General features: G+C 40.0%; 1 protein-coding gene and 1 long non-coding RNA gene across 2 annotated transcripts; both read right to left on the reverse strand.

The window, feature by feature from the left end:
* Window positions 1–1,131: 1,131 nt before the first annotated feature.
* Window positions 1,132–9,021, reverse strand: LOC124168735. The gene is made up of 3 exons (XM_046547003.1): window positions 5,995–9,021; window positions 5,804–5,834; window positions 1,132–5,593 (listed from the first exon to the last, which is right to left on the reverse strand). Exons 1-3 carry the CDS (start codon window positions 6,887–6,889, stop codon window positions 5,008–5,010), a joined length of 1,512 nt encoding a protein of 503 aa, XP_046402959.1. The 5' UTR covers window positions 6,890–9,021; the 3' UTR covers window positions 1,132–5,007.
* A 2,065-nt stretch (window positions 9,022–11,086) lies between these two features.
* On the reverse strand, window positions 11,087–14,150 carry LOC124169555. Its single transcript, XR_006867153.1, has 2 exons — window positions 13,604–14,150; window positions 11,087–13,407 (listed from the first exon to the last, which is right to left on the reverse strand). It is a non-coding gene; the product is annotated as an uncharacterized LOC124169555 (long non-coding RNA).
* Between the last annotated feature and the right edge of the window lie 9,317 nt (window positions 14,151–23,467).

Here is a 23,467-nt window from a genome sequence, read left to right on the forward strand (position 1 = left end):
AGTCGAACCATTGACTTCCATACCAATTACGGGTTACGTTCCAAAAGAGCGGAATGTACGTACTAAACCTTTTTTTTTCACGGATTTTATTTCAATTCACTAAATTCTAATATTATGTTAATACAATTCCTCAAATCATCTAATTTCTTTCGAAAATATGCAGAAAATGTAAATAAAAGTGAAAAAAAAACGAACTCCGTTGGCTATCGAGTGAAACTTCCTCTTGGCGTTTAAGTTGACATTCCATTTATTTCGTCCACTATAAATAAAAAGACATATCAAGAAGCATAACAAAATGTAATTGTTGAACCCACACTCTGGATACCTTTTAATTTTTACACCAAAATTCGACATTCGTGATCTCGTATATTTCGCATGTTATTCAAAAAAGACAAAAGACAAACGGAATTCGGGTGATATTTTGTGCAATATCATTGCTGAAGGTGTACATGAATTAAACAGCACTCAAATGAAAAAACACAATTAGAAAGAAGATCTTACTAGTTTTATTGAAAGCTATTTGATGATGTCTAGTCAACTTTTTTGAAAAATCTCTCCAATGAGGCTTTCTTCTTCTCTTGATGAAGGAGCCTATAGCAGGCAGTCCCACTCCCAAATAAATCACCTAGATTAGAGTCAACCGGAGTCAACTACCAACAATTCCCTTCATTGTATACGTTCGTATTGTTCGCATATACTGCCATTTGAAACAATTGAATGTTGGGATGCGCAGTAAACAATGCGGGAATTCAAAAAAATTACAGGCCAACGTCCGAATTTAGTGTACGGAAGTCAAGTAAAAGGTGTCAATTTTGAACGTGCGAAAGTCGAGTGTACGAAAGTCGAGGACCGCCTGTAGTTGTATTTCTTCTACTTACTTGCTGAGAGGTGATTGTGAGGTAAGGCAGTGACCTTCGGTAACAATTCTTATGGTACTAAATGAAAAAAGTTATACCAGAGCTCTGTTTACCTTCATCAATTCCAAAGCTGCATCAGTACACATGCTGCAATTGCATGTTGTGTAGAGGGAAACATTCCTTAGGATTAGGCGATTGTGAGCTTGACTTCATTAAGGTATTGGAAATCTTCAAACCTTTAAGGTCCCCTAGATGGTCGATATTTTAATGCACAATATTTTGGTTTGTGCAATATTGAAAGATAGTGCAATATATTGAGTGATTTTCAAAATATTAAAAGTATATTGTGCAAATTGGCTAATGGCATGAACCCTTAGTGTTCCACCAATAACCTACAGTTAAATAATACTAAAGCAACATATATTTTGTTCCCAACGAAAATGTCCTAACAACCTATATGTAGTCCTTTACTTACCCTAAATGGACTTAGTATAAAGCACCTAGAAACCACTAATTTTTTGGAGTTCACAATATGTGAGAATCTCTCTTGGAAGGTAACATATTGACAAGCTTGCCAGTAGAGTGACTACTGGACTTTTTATGATTAGAGGACTCACTTCAGATATCTCGCAGGAATACTTAAAATTATTGTATGTTGCTAAAATTCAGTCTTTCCTTACTTATGGTATTATCAACTGGGTTAATTCTTCCCAGGCTAGCAAACTTTTCTCTTTGCAAAAAACAAGCTGTAGAAGCAGTCGCAGGAATCTAAATTAAAGAATATGGCGGTGATTTTTCAAACCCTTAGGTATTCTATCCCTACCCTGTCTATTCATTCTGCAGTGCTCCTCCTTTGTTAAGGAAAATCCTTGTATATTTTGACCAAACAGCTCCTTCCACTCTGATGATACCCAAGAGAATAGGGATGTTCTCCGATTGAGATTCAATTCCAGTTTCAGCAAAAACAGGCCACACTTAACCTGTGCTCAAATTTATAATCATCTTCCTTCTAAACGTGAAAGAATCTCTGAATTAGTAAAATTTAAATGGCAATTTAAGTCTTTTTTTCTTGAGCATGCCTTTTATAGCATTGCTCGGTATTATGAACGATGAATTTTTAGGAATGTACGTATGTAATGTATTTTTGTGTTTATGTAATGATTATTTGTTTCTCTCTAATGTAATGAGATATTTTTTTAATATGTCACCTTCCAATGTCTCCAAGACCATACAGAAAAAATACTATATTATTATGTATTGTATTATTATTAATAATGTGCCATTGTTGGCAATATTGCACCATATCCTGTCGGTCTCTAGCAGTCATTTGAACCAGTCATTGCAACCGTGTGTTATATCATTACTATTCCCGGTTGCTAGATATCATGGTGTTAAGAACCACTGGCTTACAGCAATTGCATTGTGCATGGTAGTGTTCCTTTTATCAATTTCAGGAATAACCAAAGCGAGGGCTTCATCAAAGAATCGTCTGTCCATGCATACTGCAGAAATCATTCTCAGTTTGAGTAATTTGTCATGGGTGAACTTCTCCATATGAATAAACCACTGTTTAGTTCATTTTCTACCTTTCTGCAAGCCTTTTTTCTTTCCTTTCTTCATTACTTTCCACTGCAATTATCACACTACACAATTTACTTTCACTCAACATGTTGACTTCATGAAATTCTGGCAGGGACTGCTTGCACAATGTGGTTGTATGCCTGTGCTCATGACTGCAATATATTGTGCAACCTTCATTATCACCTTCATATGGTACAGCCTTATGCACAAACCAAAATATTGTACAATAACATTCTAGTCTAGGGCCCCATTAAGACTTGATTACAGTATGTGTGCGAGGAGCAGCCCAGAAATTAGATTGTTTGACTTGGTGAATTGGAGGTATGATAAGAGAGACCAATTTCCATCTTGCTGTTGAAAAATCATCATATCGACAGTGGCATATTATGGATCTCTCCATGTTCTAGTGGACGAGGAAAGAAGGTAAGTAACACCATATGGCATTGTACTCTTGGAAATATCTGATTGAATTCAGAATTGTGGGTATCCTAGAGTGTGGGCAAGGTTTCGTTGAGTTCAGTATTTTTAACCCCTGCAGGAAGGGGGCATGTGATCAAGAATACTCCTGCAGTATCCCTGCTTGTCGTAAGAGGCGACTAAAAGGGTGGGGTGAAAATCCCCCGGTAACTCATCCCAATGATCCTGGATGAGTAGGGTTGTATATAAGCAAAGCTTATTATATTCACATTGTCATGCCCTCTCATGGACAGCTGGACAAAGGGCGACTCAGATTTGGAATCTCAACTGATGCTGGTGGATTCAGGACTGTGTAGGTGGTCCTCTTGGCAGGACAGTAATCAGTGAAAGAGAAAGGATTAGGAGTTTGCCTCTAGGAGTGTATTTAATACTGAGGCTCTTGGACGAGAGTGATCTCCCTCGAATTCACCCAGTCGATTGACGAGCTTCCCTTCCACGGGCCTCCAGGCACCGGCTGCTCTCACCCCGACTCTTGACAAAATGACCGTGTTAATCATGCGTGGAGTTTTTATGGAATCGCACCATCCAGCTGCCCCCTGCATTAGATACAAAAGGGTGGTCTCAAATCAGGGGTGCCCATCCTTTTTTAATCAAGGGCCACATTGTCAATAATGAAAGGTGAAGTGGTACACTACCTGGGGGTTTGGGAGGTATGGAATACCCCCCAGTAAAAGGTGGGTCTGGGCCCCCCCAGAAAATTTTGGAATTTTTACCCTCGTAGAACACATGTTTATGCTTCCAAGTATTAATTTTTTATTTTACTTATAGGAAAAAAAAACACCATTTTACTGTAGTTAATTCTGTTACTAGCCTCATTTTACCTTACAGGTTTACAATTAAACACACGGGACCTAAGTACAATAGTTTTAATTAACCACACAAGTATAGAAGAACAATAATAACAGTATAAATTACAAAAAAGTTAGTTTTTCATTTTACAAAATTACTAATGAAAATATCAAGAATTTATTTAAGTTAGCTTCAAGTTTTTATTTGTAGGTTATCCTCAGTGAGATGGTTGAAACTGCTTTGCACTTGTACTTAAAATGCCTTTCCACTTAGGCTCAAACTTGGTCGTACCAATCATTAATAATGATTTTAAATGTTCATCTGTGAGGCAAGATCGGAATTTTGATGAAAACATGGTACGAGCAAACAATTTAAGTTTTTGAAATCTTCATTGGGCAAGGCACTGTAGAACGGCAACAGATCGCCGTTTTTATAACATTTCTCAAAGTGCTCCTTCTACATTTCATTTGATGTTAGATCTATAATTTCGAGTTGAAGGGCTGAGGGCACAGAATCTATATCGCATTTGAACGGATTTTGAAACATGTTGATTTTATTAGACTCGTTATCAAAGTCTCCAAATCTTTCATTAAACTGCTGACTCAATTGACTTTCTACTTCAGCGCCGAACTTACAAGGGAACGGCAGACCAGCTTCAGATGAAAATACTTTATTGTTTATACTTGATAATTGCAGACATGCCAACTTTCAAAAATGAAAAATCAGGAGATTTTTAGAAGTGTATCACGGTGAATTATGATTCAACCCTGATTACGCAAGATGCACTAAATCAATGCAAGTAACAACTTAATTACTTTTGTTACCATTATTTACATTAAATACTAAAAATGGACATACCTGATGTTTCGTATATGTGCGATTTATCATTCAACACAGTGACCAACATAAATGATGAGATCTGCTGGTTGGTTTGGATTCGCAGACATTCAGTGAAGCACTCTCGGGAGAACAAGTTTGGCATTATAATCCAAAATTACAAATTAATGTCTAACCCTATTAGATTTCTGTTGTGACACTCACAGTTTTGCATGAATAAATCACTTTTAATTACCACAATATTTGCATGGCACCTTAATCCCTTTATGACACTTTGCCAATTTTTAATGAATGTCACACTTAATTAACATGTTAAGCTAAGTACAGAATTTGAACAGTTCATCAGTTTGAATATATCTGATTAACAGAAGAAACATCACTTTATTTTTGTAGGTAGCTAGGCTATGTTTATGTTGTTGGCTACATAGCCTACTCATAACGTTGCAATACTTCTTTGTTAAAATTGTTATTTGTTTAGCACACTCGTAGTAGCTGATTTAGCCTTCTTCAAAAACTCTGGGCTAAATTTCTGCTCGAAGCACTTGCCTTTCTGAATGGATTTTAAGATTAAAAATTTCTCCAAAGATGTTTCTGAAAGCATGGACCTGAACTGAGTTTTTTTCTTCGTTACTGTGCTAAAAATTCTTTCACATTCTGCATTACTATGTGGAATTGATAAAATAGCTAGCATCACCTTAGCAAGTCTATCATACTTGAGAACACCATCAGCTGATTTCATCTGACCTATCAATGCCCATTGAACATCAATTCTCTCTGCTGTGATGTTGGTTTCCTGTAGCTGGAAGTTGCAGAATTGAGAGTGCAGAATATCAACTTCTGCATCTAATTGTTCCATTTCTCTAGTCAGAATGTCAGGAAATCTATTAATGAAAAATCTAAGGCTGGAAAATGATGCCTTGCCAATATTAGAAATATCTGCCACCTCAGCATGTATGAGAACTTCATCCTTGAATGGAAATTTGTGTATCATGTAATCACATGAGGAGGAAAAACATTTCCTTACAGACTTAAAGAATACACTTTTCCTCAGGCTTCAAAGTGGTCACCAAAGCAAATGTAGCATTTCCTATCAGAAGATCACAATCATCCTTTTGATTTGCAAGAGTGTGATAATCTACACCAGTAAGAGAGCTGGAGGTATTAATAGCAACTGGTTTCACAAATCTTGCCATCACATTCTTCAAAAGTTTCTCTAAAATTGTCCTCAATAAGTGGATATGTGGAACGCCTGACTGAAGAACCACATTTGGTCCCTCAAAGACAGGCATAAAACTTGACAGAAAAAGGCAGAAAGATTTATATAAATCTGATGAGAGAAACATGAACAGCCGTTCCTCACGTGACAAAACATGGCTCGTACTGTCACCTGTAGCTTCAATGGTTTTCCGTAAAGCTGATGGTGTTTTCCTTTTAAGTGAGGAGTGTGCCTAACTCGTATCGTAGTGCTTAGACTTGGGTTCTGAATTAGACACATCTGCACTTTGAATGTGTTTTGGAATTTTATAATTCTTCAAAGTGCCCTCTCCAGAATCGTTGCTCACAATTTCATCCTTGAACAAACTAAGTAAAGGGTTCCACTGATCTAAAATCCTATCCAAACATCTTTTCAATGATAGCCATCGAGTAGGCACATGTTTCAGAATTTTCCTCACTTCAGTGTCATGTAAAGTTTGAAATTTTCTAAATTTTTCTTTCCTCTTTGCACTTCTTTCCAAATAATAAAAAATGTCGATAATATTTTCGTCAACATTTAAGGGTAAACATGCCGCCCCTTTCTCTGCAGCAAGATTAATCAGATGACAAGGACAGCCTACAATGATTAGGTTGCCGATTTCCTGTTTCAAACATGCTGCCACACCCTTTTTTTGCCCTACCATTACGGGAGCATTATCGGCACCAAACGCCAGACAGTATTTTAGCGGAATATGGAATTCCCGTAAAGTTGAAAGCAGGAGGTCAGCAATATTAACGCCAGTAGCATCCCCTTCAAAATTAGGCACAGAAAGGAGGCAGTTTTGAATTTCACGGAGCTCAGGGCTGAAGAACGTAACAACAATAGGATATAACTTAGTCTGTTTTGTTACTACCATCGGTAGCAATAGAGAATGGATTCTCCTGTGTGTACGTAATAACTTTCGTTCTTTCTTCCATGCACATTTCTGTAATAATAGCCGTTGTTTTAGTTCTGGCACACCCATATCGTTTGGCAATTTCCGAATCGGGAAACATTTTGCGAAACAAAGGCCCCGCGTGGTCGGCACAGTTTGTAGGCAAGTTATGCTCCACAATAAAAGACGTAAATAAAGCTTCGGCATTGGTAACCGCATCTACACTTTGAGATTTACACAAGTAGCTCAGTTTCTGGTTGCTTTCTACACACTGGAGACTCTCCTTGTGTTTTTTTGTTTGTACATGTTTAAGAATGTCGCTTTTCCCGCCATGAGACACTGAAAAGTCACATCTACATATATTGCAAAATGCATAAGTCTGTCCCTTCCTCGACTCACTTAAACACGGAAACTCTTCCTTGTACACGCTTCTAAACACTGCGTTGTATTTCTTCGACATTTTGGTCGAAAAATAGTCACGGCCTACGGGATACACAGCCAACAAGCACTACAGTTGGTTACACAATACACACACGATGTAGCAGAAACGAGCACACAATACACAATGGTCTCGTGAACAACCAACGTGAACCAACGCCAGAACAACGCTATCGCTTCGCTTGGAACGACTATCGATTACCTCGTCGTCCATCGATATATCGAAGGCGCGGGATTTTCAAGTAATACGAGAATATTACCGAAACTGCTCTGAAAATCGGGAGATAAGTCCTTACGATCGGGAGTAAGAAGGAAAAATCGGGTGTCTCCCGCTTAAATCGGGAGAGTTGGCATGTCTGCATCATGCAATCCATGCATGAATTCTCAAAACCTCCAGAGAGATCCCGCCTCTTCTGTGACTGCTATCTGTCATTTGTTATTCGTTCGGTTCTCTCCGTTCACGGTATTATGGCAGCAGTTAACGGCCCTTAAAGCAAGGTCTGGTTTAGCAGACGACCTCTGACGTCTGCCTTACTCTCTGTAGAAAAAAAGCAAAACACCCGAGTTTGGGGGACCCTATGGTCTAAACTAGGGAATCAATGTCAATGCAGCAAACGATAGTAAGTTTATTTCTACGTTGGGTCATTTACTTCAAACATATTCCGCCCCTCAGTACTTCCTCTACTTACCTTTTTCTAAAAACAAGTACCCTTGGTTTTGAGCGTAAAATCAAGTTGCCCAACTTTGAGGGGTCAGTATCTCCGCAGTGTTTGTTCTAATTAAATTGAAATTACTTTGTTTCGAAATGATCCAAATTGTTGTTTGTTAACATCTTCTCAAAGAGGACAAGTTTTCTCCTAAAATCTTTCACCTGATGGTAGGCATCATGAACAAATCAATTAGATCCCTGCAGTTTTAAGTTTAAAAAGTTTAAATGCCCAGTGATGTCAACTAAGAATGCTAACTTCCACAACCACACAGTATCAGAAAGTTCTGAACTTGACGACCTTCGCTAGTCATGAAAATATCTTGCTCTGTACGAAGTTCAAAAAACCTTTTTAACACTTTACCCCTACTGAGCCAACGGACTTTACAATGGTAGGGAACGTCCGGATAGTTACTATCAATTTCTGCCAAAAATACCTTGAACTTACGGTGTTTCTGGGAGTGTAATCGTATGTAGTTTACTGTCTTAGCAACGACTGCCATCACATCAGATATTTCCAAGTTTTTCCCACACAAAGCCTGCTGATGTATGATACAATGCAGAATCATTGGTTTCTCTGCGCCAGTATCTTCCACTGCCTTGCACACATTTCCAACTATGCCTGTTTTAGTTCAACACATCTGTAGTAATTCCTTTCAATTTGCTAAAGTCAAGTCCGAGGCCTAAAATAGTTTCCTTAACTTAAGAAAATATTTCTATACCGGTTACAGTAAGGTGCAGCGAGGTATTTGGGCCATCTTTTTTCGCCTTAAAACAGATTTTTTTAACGTTACTGTTTCTGAGAACCATACAAATGTTTTATAACAAGTTGCAAACATTTTTATTATACAATATGAAGTGTAGGCTTTACAAATATGATGGTCAAACATTTAATTTGTTATAGTTAATAATAATAAAAAATTAATTAACCAATGGGCCCAGTTACCCCCAGAAAAAGGGGTAACTGGACCACCATGCCTTGGTTTCCATTTAAGATGTCACAATTGTAATTGGGGCATGTGGGCCTATACACATGCATAAGAGCTTTATAAAAAAATACAAAAATTAAATTAAATTTTATTTTATTAATTTTATTGACGATGTAAGTCGACCCTGTAGAAACACCTGGGCCAAATCAAGGAAAAATAAAACTCAGATTTTAAGTATAAGTTTACTATTTAGTATCCAAATAATGTATAAGTGAAAAAGTAGTTATATTAACTTAAATTTTACTTCTCTTAAAGTCTTTTTCTTCGGTTAACTTACGTTCAGCTTACTTGTTGAATGTTCTTAGCTTGAACAAAACTAGTGAAAAAGCTTCTTAACTTAGTTAAAAAGGATACAAAAAGTAGTAAGTTTACTTTATTTTAACTTAATTTTACTTCTTTAAGTCTTTTTCTTTGATTAACTTAAGTTAACTTAACTTACGTTAAGCTATTGAATGTTCGTCAAGTCACTGAGGTCATATGGAAAGCTTAGCATACCTTTGTATCTTGTTGGTTTGATTATGGAAGGCTTACTTAACTTCCTCACTACATCTTTCTGTCTAACGTAGGATTCTTCTTCTGTTGATATGAATTTCATTGTTTGTGGATGATGTTTAAAAAATCTTACATCATACCCGCCCTTGGTTTTCTTAGTGACTTGTACTAGGTACAATCTGAAAGTATCTTGTGATTTGCCGTAAACCTTTACAATGCAGTAATCATTTTCTTGTATTGAACACAATTCAAGATCTTCTTCTTCTTCGGAACTTAATACCTGGTCAGAGTCATTGTCTTGTACGGAGAACGTGTCACTTTCGTCAGTTGTCTCAACATCGGTATTATTGTCTTTTCCTTTTTTTTTGTCTTCTTTGTAGGAGGATCAATTTTCTTTACAGTTTTCAAATTTACTTTCTTAATAGTTTTTGCTTCTTGCTTGATTTTTTTTCTTTTTGCTACTTCTTCTTTCTCTTTCTCTTCTGAGGGGGAAGGTGCGGTTAACGTAAACAAAAACCACCTCAATTAAAAACGATAGTATATTTTCGTGGAGATTTTCATGTTACAGTAGACGCCGGTTGGCGTTGCCACAATTGCCTGCGCTCAGTAGCGTGGTTAACATCGGACTCTCCTCGACCGTCTGGGTCGCTTTTTGCAGCATCAGAGGTCTTCCCCAAGCCCTTATCTGCTGCGGTATCCGGCTTCTCTGAGATCGTTTGTCGTGATTTATCACCGTAGTCTCTGAGACATCGGACCAGTTGTTATCGGTTGTTATGGCGGCGCCCAGTCGGCGGCGTGGGTCTATCATAACGACCTCTGGCGGCAACGTCGATAAACTCTCCCGACAATTGCCGATCGCCCGGCGCACCAACGGCTGGCTCGCGGATTTGAAATTGCTCCGCCACACTTCCTCCTCTTTAATCGCCAGATATTTCGGTGTAGCGATGATTTCACAGTTAGTTACAATTCTTTTTCGTTTTTTCTCAGACGTATCTGGTTTTTTTCTTTCTTCAATAAATCTAACAATAGTTCCTCAAAACTTTTGGGATTGTCACCCACAGGCCTGGATGTACTTGCCACCGAAAGCTCTGCAGCACTAGCTTGGGCTGCTCCAGCTGGCACTGCCACTGATGGTGTAGTCGGTACCTCCACTTCCACTGCCACTGATGGGGTAGTCGTTACCTCTAATACTTCCACTGCCACTGTTTGGGGTACTTCCGCTGCTACTGTTGAAGTTGTGGGCAGGCCTACTTCTTCTGGTGCTGCATTAGGATTTGGGAGGTTTTTTTAATACCTATCTTAATCGGTCTTCTTGAATATGCTTTCCGAAATACGTTTTCTGTTGGGTCCTTTCTCCTCATCGTCATAGATGCCTGTGGTCTTGAATCCATTCACAATGTGTAATGCAGGCACATCTTTGGCTAAGTTTGTTATAAGAGACACAAACTCAGATTTAGGTATTTTCTTACGTGGATTGGCTCTCTGCCACTTGCACAGCTCTTTGTCCCAGTTTGTTTTCAGGCCTTTAAAAACGGCAACGTCCAAAGGCTGCAAGACATGTGTGGTGTGCGGCGGCAACTTCATAATGGTCACTTGATTTTCAATGGCTAATCTTATCAATTTGGTAGATATATGAGTCGTGTGCCCATCATAGATAAGGATCACAGGCCTCTCCTCACCTATATTCTTCAAAAAAACATCACGGAACCAGTTGAAAAATAAGGTTGTTTCCATCCACCCTCTAGAGGTTACTGATATTGCAGTTTGTGTTGAGATGTTTTGGTCCAACCAATTCTCCATTACAAATTTCCCTTTGAATACACACAGAGGTGGGAGCATTCGTCCATCAGCAGAACAGCATAAAAAAACGGATGTGTTTTCACGACCAGAAGTACTTGTTTTACGTTTACTTTTCTCGCCTATCATTCCTACGACTTTTGTTTTCGATGGGTCATGGCAAAATGACGTCTCATCGCAGTTGTAAATTTGGCCAGGTTTGCCCGTCAGCTTCAGATCGTTTATGACATTAGCTAAAACATCTAAAAAGTTGTAGATAACCCAAGGATTAGTTTGGTCGCATCTTACATGCTCTATACTTTGGGGCTTTTTTTAATGACAAACGATGTCTAGCTTTAAAAGCTATAAACCAATCTGTGCCTGGTCGTTGGTCCTTAAACCGACATTCAATGTTGTTTTGTCTGATGTAACTTTGAACCAGATCCAGGACCTCGTTTCTTGTTAAACCAAAACCATTTTTGTCCATCACTTTGATACAATTTGCTATCTCCTCTTCAGCCGCAGCAGACAAGAAAGAGTGTATCCCACCACCGCCCTTGCCATCTTTGGTTATGTTGCCTTTGCCCCGAGTCCCAAGAATACCATGTTTTAGGGTAGACCTTGGAATGTTGTAATGTAAAGATGCTCCACGTGTGGTTTTATTCCCATTTCTTACATCTTCTATTGCCTTCTCTAAGTCCTCATGGGTATACGTTAAACCAGCTCCTCTCTGTGTTTTTCTCACGTATGTTCTCACCATTTTCTGGAAAAAACACAGTTTTAGAATATGTTAAGCTTATGTTTGAAATTTTTTATATTATTAAAGCCTAGATAAGCTGAGCTCTTGAGCCAGATACTCTCTGTTTGTTGTATAACCTCTAAGTTACCATTTTCTGAATTAAATTACTAATAATAATTACTTGGGGTAAATGGGTCATATCGGGGTATCTGGGCCCGCAATGGACCCAGTTACCCCGACCACCTGGCCCAAATACCCCGTTTTGAAATATTTCTGGGGGTAAATGGACCACCCCCTCTAGACAAAAAACAGAATCATGAAACATGCTAGCAATGACATTTATTCTTTGTTATATCCATGAAGAGTATTATAATCTAATGCTAAGATTAACTAGACTTACCTTGAGTGTGTAGAAATTTGTTAAAGATCTGTGTACGCCATGTTGTTTTCAAAATTTTTATACATCAAATTCAACATTATACCACATGGCAGCCATTAATCAGAGACAGGTTAAGCTTGTTGTTTGAAGAAGAAGGCTTGGTCTAGCAGTGTGGCCAACTGCTGAAATTGATATTACCCTTATAGGTTTCTTGAAAAAAACCTATGGCCCAGACACCCCTATGGCCCAGACACCCCACTTCACCTTAGTTTCCATTGAATGAACGTCAGCCAGTTCTTCGGTAATTTGAAATTCACTACTTACTCCCCTAATAAATAATAGAACTTGGGCTGCATCAGAAGTATCCGTGGACTCATCCAAAGCAATTGAAAAACAGTCAAAATTTTCACAAGCTGACATTAATTGACGATTGACGTCCATGCCAAGATCTTCGGTTCGGCGAGTCATACTCGGCAAAAAAATCTGTACTCTAAATAAACCAAAGCTATACTCTAACTGCTCTTAATATCTGGACTGGGAATGCACGTAAGATTGCACTTAATTGAAACAATACAGCACAGTTGCCATAGTACAGTAAAGTACAGTTACCACAGCACAGTCAGAGTGCAGTGGCCACAGCAGTCAGAGTGCAGTCGCCTCAGCACAGTCAGTGCAGTCACCACAGTACAGTCGAAGTGATTTCTTTGGGTCTTCTTCCGTTTTATCCATGGCTCTATGAAAAATCACCAACATTCCAGCTGGCTTCATCAGATCCACTGAAGCAGCGATGCAGATTTGGCCAGACTGATATTTATGTCCAACCGAATCCTCTTTGACACTTCAATGAACCCAAAGAAGCTGACTGGAAGTTTGACTAAATTTCATCCAAAGCCATGGATTAACTCTGAAGAAGACCCAAAAAACTAGCTGGAAAAGGGAATGATCTAAACCCTGTTTTGATATTGGATACAAATGACATGAAAGCCAATTCAGATAGAAAATCATTTATTATAAAATGTAATATCTTACAATGAAATTCAATAATACTTGGTGAATTTGACATGGTGTTTCAGTTAACATAAATTCATGGTGTTACATTTCGCGGAGGTTTTCCGTAAAGTGGCACCCTCCCCTACCACTTTGCCAAACTGCCGTCAACGGTTCGCCCGCCTCGTGCCTCCACTGTGGCTCTCATCACACCCTTCCAATACAGGCTTCCTGAAATGACAGACACGAGATATAGTTAGTCAGCAGTGCATTGGAAATTCAATTGACACAGAAAATATGTCATGTTCCATTCAAGGGGATACAAACTGATAAACACTTCTTAATAGAAGAGTTCACTGAATGAAAATTTATTTTAGTAAATTTATACTTTCAGTAATACATATCAAATAATTGATACAAGCTTTACCTTTTCTGTGAGGTGTATCGGTATTTTCCCGCCTGGTAACCACTGCTCACCCTCAGATTTTTTGCCAAATTGTTAAATGTCTTTGACAGCCTGGGCACCACCTCCCCTTTCAGTTTCGTCTTCACATAAGCTGTAAAGAAATATCAAAATTCCAAATTAGTATAATCTTGCTATGCTCCATGGTAAATTGTGCTGAGTCAAGTTATGTAGGGGAGACTGGGGCACAGTGGGACAATTGATTTATTTAAACAATTTACTCGGTCAAAGAGCAAATGTACTAAAGTTAAGGAAGTCATGTCACGGGAAATAATGCACAAAAATCTTATTTCATTATGTTATGTAGCTTCGCATAAATGTTATAAAATGTGTTTTTTGGTATAATTTTCGTAACTTTTATGTTGTGAATATTTATGCAATTTTCCTAATTGTAAGGAGCTTCATAAAAAATGACTTGCCAAGTACATAATTTAGAGACAGTATAATATTTTTAAAAACATATTTTCCGAAAGTAGCATGTTTAAAATTTTTGCTGACAAATATAAGACTTCAGGACATGCGGGGCACAGTGGGGCACCTCAAATTGAGGCACAGTGGGACAACTTGAATTGGTGCACAGTGGGACAACTCGGATTGGGTCATAGTTGGACGCCGACTTACAGCCCAAGTGCTTCGAACTATCAATCTCCGTAACCTAAAATCACTAATTTCATGGCATGGTGACTTTATAGTGTTTTGGCTCCATATGGGCGCTTTAGGATGTGAAGCAGTACATTTCAATACGAAGAAAGTGAGGACAAATTTATAGAATGGCAACAGCAATGCACGTAAGAAATTTGAAGCCGAAGTGATTAATTTGTGTGAACCCCGATCGTATGCGACAATTTTTCTAAAAATGTTGAATCCCACAACTGTTATATAGATAATGTTCTTAATACGGAACAGTTCAGTCTTGGCCATAACCAAGCTTTATGTAGTGAGGAGAGAGTCTCATAAATATTACTTGCTGCAACATTTCTCCTTTCTCCTTCTCATTAAGAAATTTCTATAGGGCTGCTCAAGGAACATTCAGTGATTTGCGTGAAAGGAAGAATAACATGCAATTAAATTTTTTTTAAAGAGAATTTTGAGGAAAGAATGTCTGTTACGTATTATGATCTATTTAATTGAAATTATTTATAAATTGAATTTTTGAGATTCATAGCTTATAAAATTAAAAACCACCATAGGAAACTGTGGATGACAACTGCAGCACTACTTCACCACAGACATTTTCCGCTGCACACGAAAAAATTAGCATATGAGTTTGCTCAGAACAATGGAAAAAAATACCCGTCATCTTGCGATCAGAAATAAATCGCTGATGATGATTTGTTTTATGGTTTTATGAAGCGGAATCCTTCGATTAGCCATCGGAAACTTAACTGGCAAAAGCCATGGTCCTCTACAGGAGGGTCATGAGTGTATTTTTTTCCGATCTGTAAGGTCTTTATGTGAAACACGTATTTTCTGCTGGAAGTGTATACAATCATGATGAAAGTGGTTCCACTACCGTTCAACTCCAAGGAAAAGTTATAGCCCACAAAGGTGAAAAACAAGTAGGTAAAGTTAACCTCCTTTGAAAGGGGCTCCTCTATGACATTGTGCTATTTTATAAATTCTCAGGTTAATACAATTCCTCCATTTTTTGTGTTATCTGGAGTGAAATTCCTCCCAAAAATACTGTTTAACTTATGAGATCAGTAGGTACAGCAAACCCATCTGGATGGATGACTATCAAGTTAATTTTACTGGTTTTAGAGCATTCCATTGATCATGCAAAGTGTTCTCAAGATAATAATCCATTGCTAATTTTACACAACCATGAATCGCGTATTTCTGTTGATGCTATTGAGTTAGTAAAAATGAATGGAGTGGTAATGTTTACTTTGCCACCTCACTGTAGTCACAAACCACAGCCATTAGATAACTGTGTCCGGCCCTTTGTAAAAATGACTGCGTATGGCCTATAAACAACTCAGTAGAGAGAATTACTAATTGCAACATGGCAGAGCTAATGGTTACAGCATATAAAAAAGAATTTAAATCTAATAGTATTATTTCTACGTTTAGTTCAACCGGTGTATGCCCTGTCAACCCAAGTATTTTTAATGACAAACACCTTGCAAAAGCAAATGTCGAACATCAGTGTTGTCGAAGATCAGTCAGAATTCCATTTAGAACCCAAGGAGAATCTCGAAAGCCCAGGACTTCCCAGGCTGAAAATTCGTTTTAGAGGGCAAAGTTGTCACCCCTGAGGAAATACGTCCAACGTCTACGAGGCTAATATCTTAAAAATACTGTACAGAAGAAATGACAGGAGATCCCTACGGATAGACTAGTTAAAAAGACACTGCAAACACTAGAGTGTTACGAGACAAACTAATAATAATAATAATAATCTTTATTTGCCGGAAAGACAATTATATGCAATACATAAATTGTATAAGGCACGTCAAAAACACAGGTTGGGTACAAATAAAAGATATAAGGCACAAACAGCAAAGTGAGGTGAGCATATATAATATTACTGTGACAGGTACTCTGATATAGAGTAAAAGCAGCCTGAAAGTAAAAAGTCTTTCAGCTTGTTTTTAAATACCCCTTGACTCATGGGATCTTTTAGCTCCATAGGGAGCTTATTGTACAAAAGTAGACTCATAAATTGTTCACCACAGGCAGCACTTTTAGTCCGTACATAGGGGACATGCAAATCTTTGTGCTGCCTCGTATAATGAGTGTGAATGCTGGCGTTTGGGACAAAGTCTTGGAAGTTAGTCTTTACTTTGAGAAGTATGGTGAATATATAAAGACAGGGCACAGGTAATATTCGTAGATATTTAAACAATGGCCGACAGGGTGTCCGATAGGGTTTGTTGGACAATAAGCGTACCACTCTTTTTTGAATTTTGAATATGGTAACGGCATGTGGAGATGAACCCCAATGCAGAATGCTGTACAGAACATGAGAGTGGAATTCACCATAATACAAGAGTAGCAGAACATCTAGTGACACAGTGGAGCGTATATACCTGATTAGATAACACACAGAACTGAGCTTACGTGCCAATTCGCTGATATGCATTGCCCAGGAAAGATTAGAATCAATAGTCACACCCAAAAACTTTGTACTCTCAACTTGTGGTATACATGCACCGTTAAGGTCCACAGTGATCTGCCTATTATTTTTTCCAATATTTGTGAAGTAGATAAGTTGAGATTTACAAACATTAGGCTTCAAACAATTTTTAACACACCATTTATACAACTGCTGGGATACAGAGTTAGCAGAGGTACAGAGTTAGCAGAGGTACATAAGCTATTCACTTGAGATGAGGTAACAACAAAATTAGCATCATCAGCATATAACACTGGGGTGATATCAGAGGATCGAGAGACAAAGTTAGTGAGATCATTCACATATACTAAAAACAAGATAGGGCCAAGAACAGATCCTTGGGGGACACCTTGGGAAATAACTTTTGGTGGGGAAATTAATTTCACACCATTGTACACTACAGCAACAGTCTGTGATCTGTTGGCGAGGTATGATTCCAACCAGAGAAATGGAATACCTCTAATACCAAAATAGGATATCTTATTCATAAGAATTTTATGGTTGACACTATCAAAGGCCTTAGATAAGTCATAGAACAAGCCAAGTACTTCAGCTTTGTTGTCTAGAGCATTCAGAATTATATTGACTGCCTGAGAAATAGCTTGGGAAGTTGATCTTTTCTTTCGAAAACCATATTGATGGGGAGAAAGATAGTTATTTGATTCCAGGTAAGAGGTCAATCTGTTGTAGAAAATTTGCTCGAAAACCTTGCCAAGCTGATTGATAATTGAAATTGGTCTAAAGGAGTTAAAATCATGAGCAGAACCCTTTTTCTTGTAAAGTGGGATAACTTTAGAACTCTTTAGAGAATCTGGGAAAATTCCTAGCTGGAGAGAGTTGTTAATGAGTAGTAGAAGAGGAGATTTAATGTATTCATATGATAAACATATTAGAAAATGGGGGACATCATCAGGACCAGCACAGTACTTAGGGCTAGACTTGAAGATGATAGAGGTCAATTCACGTTCAGAGCAAGGATGAAGGAAGAAGGACTGCGTTTGTTGCCGTAGTAGACATCGTGGCCATCGCCGGCTTTTGGTCTTCTGCTGAAAATGATGTGGTTGCATTTTTGTGCATTGACGCTAAGCTTCCATTCTGATGCCCAGTCCTCATAGGCATCCAGGTGATCTTGAAGTATATCAGCCGTTTTGTACGGATCGGATCCCTGGGCCAGCAGAGTGGTATCATCGGCGTATTGATATTGACAAGCGGGTTTGAGGAAGGGAAGGGGTATCATTTACATATAGGTTAAATAGGATTGGGGAAAGGATTGCGCCTTGAGGGACACCGGAAGAAATGGGTTGGAAAAAGGATGCTGAGGAATTGATTTGGACAAAGAATGATCGGTCAGAGGTAAAAGATTGAATGATTTTGGTAAGGTAAGGAGTAAGGTTGAGGTCGGTAAGTTTTTTGATTAGGCCCAGGGTCCATACTCGATCGAAGGCAGCTTCAAGGTCGAGCAGCACACAGTGCGAGATTAGCCTGGAATTGAAGCCAGTAGTGATGTCTTCAACTAGTCGCAGCACTTGATGGGTTGTGGACGTGTTGTTCCGAAAGCCAGTTTGCTCGGGTCGCAAAATATTATTGTCATGAACGAAGTTGCGCAGATGGATGTGAATAATTGATTCGAATAGTTTGGAGGAAGTATTTAGTAAGCTAATCGGGCGGTATGAGGACGGTTGGGAAGCCGGTTTATTGGGTTTTGGAATCATGATAACTTTTGCCAATTTCCATGCGGTTGGAAAATATGAAATTTTAAGTAAACTATTGAAGAGCCGGGCCAAAATTTTAAAGATGGGATTTGGAAGGTTGTGCAATAGGCGGTTACTGATGCCGTCAGGGCCGGGCGCTGATTTCCTCTTCAGCTGCTTGATGATGGCGATGATTTCCGCTGGTGTAGTAGAATCAGGTTCCGAAATCGGGCAATGGAGTAAACTGAGCCAAGTTTCGCAGCATTCTTCTTCGCGCGGTGACGGGAGATCGTTGCAAAAACGTTTTTCAAGTAGTTCAGCGAAAATTTGCGCTTTTTCTTCGTTTGTAACTGCCAATCCCGAGGAAGTTTTGAGAGCAGGTGTTTGACGGCGGGGTTTTTTTAGGGCTTTAGCTATGGGCCAGATGGTACCATCTTCACCGCGGAGGGATTCGATTTTCGCATTCCAGTTATTTTTCCGTAGTTCTTTGATGGCACGCTGAACCCTGTTTCTAAGGGCATTATAAAAGAGACGATCTTCTTGAAGTCTGCTACGCTGCCAGATCTTCCGGGCTGAATTTCGCTGCTGTATCGTGGAAATGATGTGAGCTGGAAGGGCTTCGGGATGATTTTTAGGCGGAATTGCGTATGACGCATCATTGGCGGCATCTTGAATAATTGTAGTAAGTTTTTGGATGAATAAATTCGCTTCCTGGCGAGTGGAGATTGGAATTAGATGAATTACGCGCCGGAAGACAGTTGACGGTGAAGATGACAGGAAGATGATCTGAAAATTGATAGTCTATTGCTGCAGAAGGTCCAGTTGAGGGAATATTTAGTGAAAGTGCTATGTCGAGAATGTCTGAAGAACCGCGATGGGAATTATGCGATGGAGAATCAGGAGCAATTATTTGTAAATTGCGCCGTCGCTGTAGGCCGAGGAGCATTTTTCCAGCTTTGTTGGTGGTGTTGCAGCCCCAGTTGTGATGTTTGGCATTTAGATCTCCAGCGATGATTGTCCGCGCTTTCAAAAGGGAGTTTAAATGTTCGATGTCTGCTTTTTGCGGCGGTTTCGGAGGACGGTAAGCCGACCATAGATGAATGTCGCCGAGCGTAGTGCGTATTTTCGCGCCGACGGCTTCGACGGAGGAAGTATTCGGGTAAAAGTACTCTGAACGCTTGTAAATTATTATTTATTATTTTTTTTGCAACTCGGCGGGCCATACAATTACGAATCGCGGGCCCGTAGGTTGGGCAGCCCTGATTTAAATGATAGCTGTATTTATTTGGCTCTTCGCTAATGTTATATTACTCATCGCTGTTGAGATATTGAGATAATTATTCATTCTCCAGAGCGAGGGTGGTAAATAAATGGTAGTTGGGTTCGCTAAGGTAGAGAATCAGAATACGGAATGCAGTATGTTCATTATGTTTGTGCAATTTTATGAAATACTGAGCACATTATTGAAAGCATTTTTTTTCCTTCATTGAGTGAACGCAATTAAGGAAAACTGAAATGTATTATTCATTTACACGTAATTTTCAGGAGAATTTAAATGAGTGAATGAAATATTCTCCACGAGCAAACTTTATCCTTCATGAGCATCATATGTAGAGCAGTGTGTCTCTCTTCTGCAAGCGCTATTACTGCGATACTGTCGCATCCCTAGGGGCCACCAGGACTTTGAAAATTGAGATCGCGGACCGTCCGGGCTACAGCCGGGGGAGCTCGGGAGAAATCAGAGTCAAGACTTCGAAACACAACGGATTTATTACCGTCAGAGCTCGAGTCTCTGTCTCTGGTTGGTGTTCCGGATCTGAAACCTTCCTTGGCCAGTCCTAGGGGTCCGTGAGGGGCACTGCAGCTCGGAACCCGTAACCCTGGTAAGTGTGGCACTGTGGCTTGTTCCTAGGACACGCAGCAGCCACATGGCCCATCTCTCTACTTAGGTAGCAGATGGGCTTACCTTCTCGGGTTCTAGATGCATGGGAGAACGGTGAGGGTCCCCCGTGTTCCGGCCTCGGATCCCCTTGCCTTCCCCTGGGTAGTCCCGCCTCCCCTGGGAAGGTGCTCGTTCCTGTATTTGAGCTGGCGGACTTCAGCACACAATCTTTCTAATTCTTCTTCCATTCGCCGGCCTGAGGCTTCCCTCGTGTCTCTAGGGATTATCGTTTGTGACCTCTTTTCTCTCACAGCCTCGGCTAAGCAAGCTGCTTCTTCCTCTAGCCAAATCTACCCTAGGAGTGCTCCTGTTGTGCGCGCTTCTCTAGGTACTATGTTCATGAGTAATTGGGGTCTCAAACCATTTATTATGTTTCGTACCATTTCGGCCTCGGACATTATTGGGTCTACCTCTTTACATAGAGTTTTTGTATCATATAAATATCCCTCTGTCGATTCAAAAGGTCCCTGTTAAAGCTCTCTTAGCCTCTTTTCTTTTAATTTTTCTGGAAAAGTGACTTTAAATGCGGCCTTAAAAGCCCTTGTTAGGTCTTCCCATTCTCCGTGAACTACGCCCTTTTCACTGTCATATCCGTCAAGTGCTTGCACCCAACGTGCTGCCGTTCCCTCTAAAAAGTATGGAAAAAGCTTTTCTTTCGTGTTGTCGTCCCAGCCGTTTGCTATGGCTATTTTACTAAAATGGCCGACATAATGGCACGGATCTTCCCCCTCCAGGCCTCTAAATTTGGAAGGCGTCAGATTGCATGGGGTTCCTCCCACGTTTCGCACATCCTCGTGCCTACACGTCGTGATAGCCTCACTACCGTCCCTGCTCGCTCCGTCGGCGCTTACCGGAGTTTCTGATCTGGGGGCACTATTCGGGGAAGCCATTTCCTCTAGTTCGTGTACGTTCTCTATTCGCTCTTCTAGTCCTGGATACCGCCTAAGTCCTCTTTCTTCTCTAAGTTCGTCTATGCGGGGTACTCTCAGATGTGGACGGATTACCGCAAATACTGTTGGTTCCCTGCCTAGCAATCGTCGAATACGTCGTGGATTAGAGGACATAACAACATATCAAAACACTCGCCAAAACACAGGGCCGTTAGAGCGAAACAATTTTCATGAAACAGGAAAAAACATTGAACGTAAGTTTTCGCAGCGAGAGGCATCGTTGCTAACGGCTTCCGGGTGCAGCTGCGTGTTGCGCTTTGTCGTGCAAGCTTTCGCGACCGTTGCAGGACGCATCATCAGTTGATGAATGAAATTACGGAATTGGTTGTCAATTAATATACTCGTCCAACCTCCCCCATCCACCGGAGTAGTGGGGGAGGAGGGCGGAGCTGACGTCAACAGAACTCTCACCCCTGTCCTTGAGCGGCGAGCAGACTCTTCTTATCTAGCGAATAACCTTGTTGGTAACATATTCGCCGTCTTCTCTTTCGGAAAATCGTTTTCCACGTCTAACTGAGTTTAACGCCGTCCACTCTGTTGAAATTTTGGGGGCATTTTTTAATTTCAATAGTAAAAAACATTATACAAAAGACAGTGTACTTACTCTTGGCTCCGATTTCGGCCGGTGCTTCCGGTATCGCCGTCGGTACATTAAATTCTACCCGGCGCCACCACCAAATGTCGCATCCCTAGGGGCGACCAGGATCCTGATAATCGGGATCGCGTCCCGTCTAGGCTACAACCGGGGGAGCTCGGGAGAAATCAGTCAAGACTTCAAAACACACAACCGATTTATTACCGTCAGAGCTCGAGTCTCTCTCTCTAGTCACTGGGAGGCTAGTGCTCCGCAGGGTGCCTTCCAACGTTGGGCCAAAGACTGAGGGGAAGGTGGAGTTTGGCCGGGAGCGGTCAACACCTCCTCCCAGAACCCCATAACTACAACAACACCTCCCTCACCCCATAAATACAACTGTTTTTTTTTATGACGACGGTCGTTAATGCTTTTGTTAAACCATAACGCCGTTTCCAATGCCCAACCAAAATAACTTTTCTCTACTTGAACAAAATCTGAAGGATTACCCAGACGATTACGGTATTCTCTGTGATAGCTCTGCAAAAACTTATACACATTCTTATGTTCCACAACAAATGGATGACAAAAAGAAAACACTTCACAAGCCTCAGCCCACTTAGCAATTCTATAGTTGAAATGAAATTTACTTACAGATATATTGGTTATCAAGTCCAAATCTTCCTTTGATATGTAAACCAGACAAGAACGTTCAGAACGACACACTTGCAAATCGAAGTCAACGCAAGGAAAATAAGATTCCAAAACTTCACGCAAATCACTAAGAAACCAAGGTTCCTTAAACCTTAAAAAACAATGAATGTGCTTAGAAACCTTTTGAGAGGTTCTACTCACTTCCAAAGCAATGCAATAACTGACAACATCACGTTCAAACACGTCCAATATATCAGTGCGCACAAGAGCGCCACTTGCATCACTGAAAGTGATAAAAAAAATATGCGACGGCTTCCGACGACTGCTTATCTGGCGCTGACCTCCTGACCTTGGACCTTGCCCTCCGGACTTAGTCGCTGAAAGAGAGATAAAAGTTGCTTATCCCGTACGCGTATAGGTTATTCTAGTATACGCGTACGGGAAAACTTTTCTAAGTCCTTATCAGTTCCTTGCGCAATCGAATACTTCCTCAGATTGCCAATGTGCACGTGGAACATATCGCTGCCGCCTGATGGCAGGAAGAGCACGACCAGTAACACCATTACAAGTACAATTTTTTTTAAGTCAAAATAAAACCAGTAACGACGGTTACTCAAATGAGAGGCAATTTGAACGAGGAATATAATGAACATGCGGATATTCCAGAATGACCTCCGCATTTTAAACAGATATGCTAATAACATGTCAACAGTTAACCCGTTGCCTCGAAAAAAAAGATAGACCTTATCGGCCCATCTGAGATTGAAAGATTTGCAACAAAGCAAGTCATGGGAATAGACTGGCCAGAGATGGAGAGGCCTTCCACTCCTTCGACCAATGAGTCTAAGTAATGACTTCGTTGGCATGTGAAGGTATCTCGCCACTCGTGCCGTTGACACACC

This window comes from Ischnura elegans, chromosome 12, assembly GCF_921293095.1.
Source record: "Ischnura elegans chromosome 12, ioIscEleg1.1, whole genome shotgun sequence".
Taxonomy (NCBI): domain Eukaryota; kingdom Metazoa; phylum Arthropoda; class Insecta; order Odonata; family Coenagrionidae; genus Ischnura; species Ischnura elegans.

What these genes read in the sequence shown, in the direction of transcription:
- LOC124168735 (XM_046547003.1), bottom strand. Translation starts at nt 6,889, where the DNA reads ATGCGGTTACCAATGCCGAAGCTTTATTTACGTCTTTTATTGTGGAGC. An exon ending in GTCTAAGCACTACGATACGA is followed by an intron (nt 5,835 to 5,994) that starts GTTAGGCACACT and finishes TTTTCTGTCAAG; the next exon opens with TTTTATGCCTGTCTTTGAGG. An exon ending in TCTTTGAGGGACCAAATGTG is followed by an intron (nt 5,594 to 5,803) that starts GTTCTTCAGTCA and finishes ACCACTTTGAAG; the next exon opens with CCTGAGGAAAAGTGTATTCT.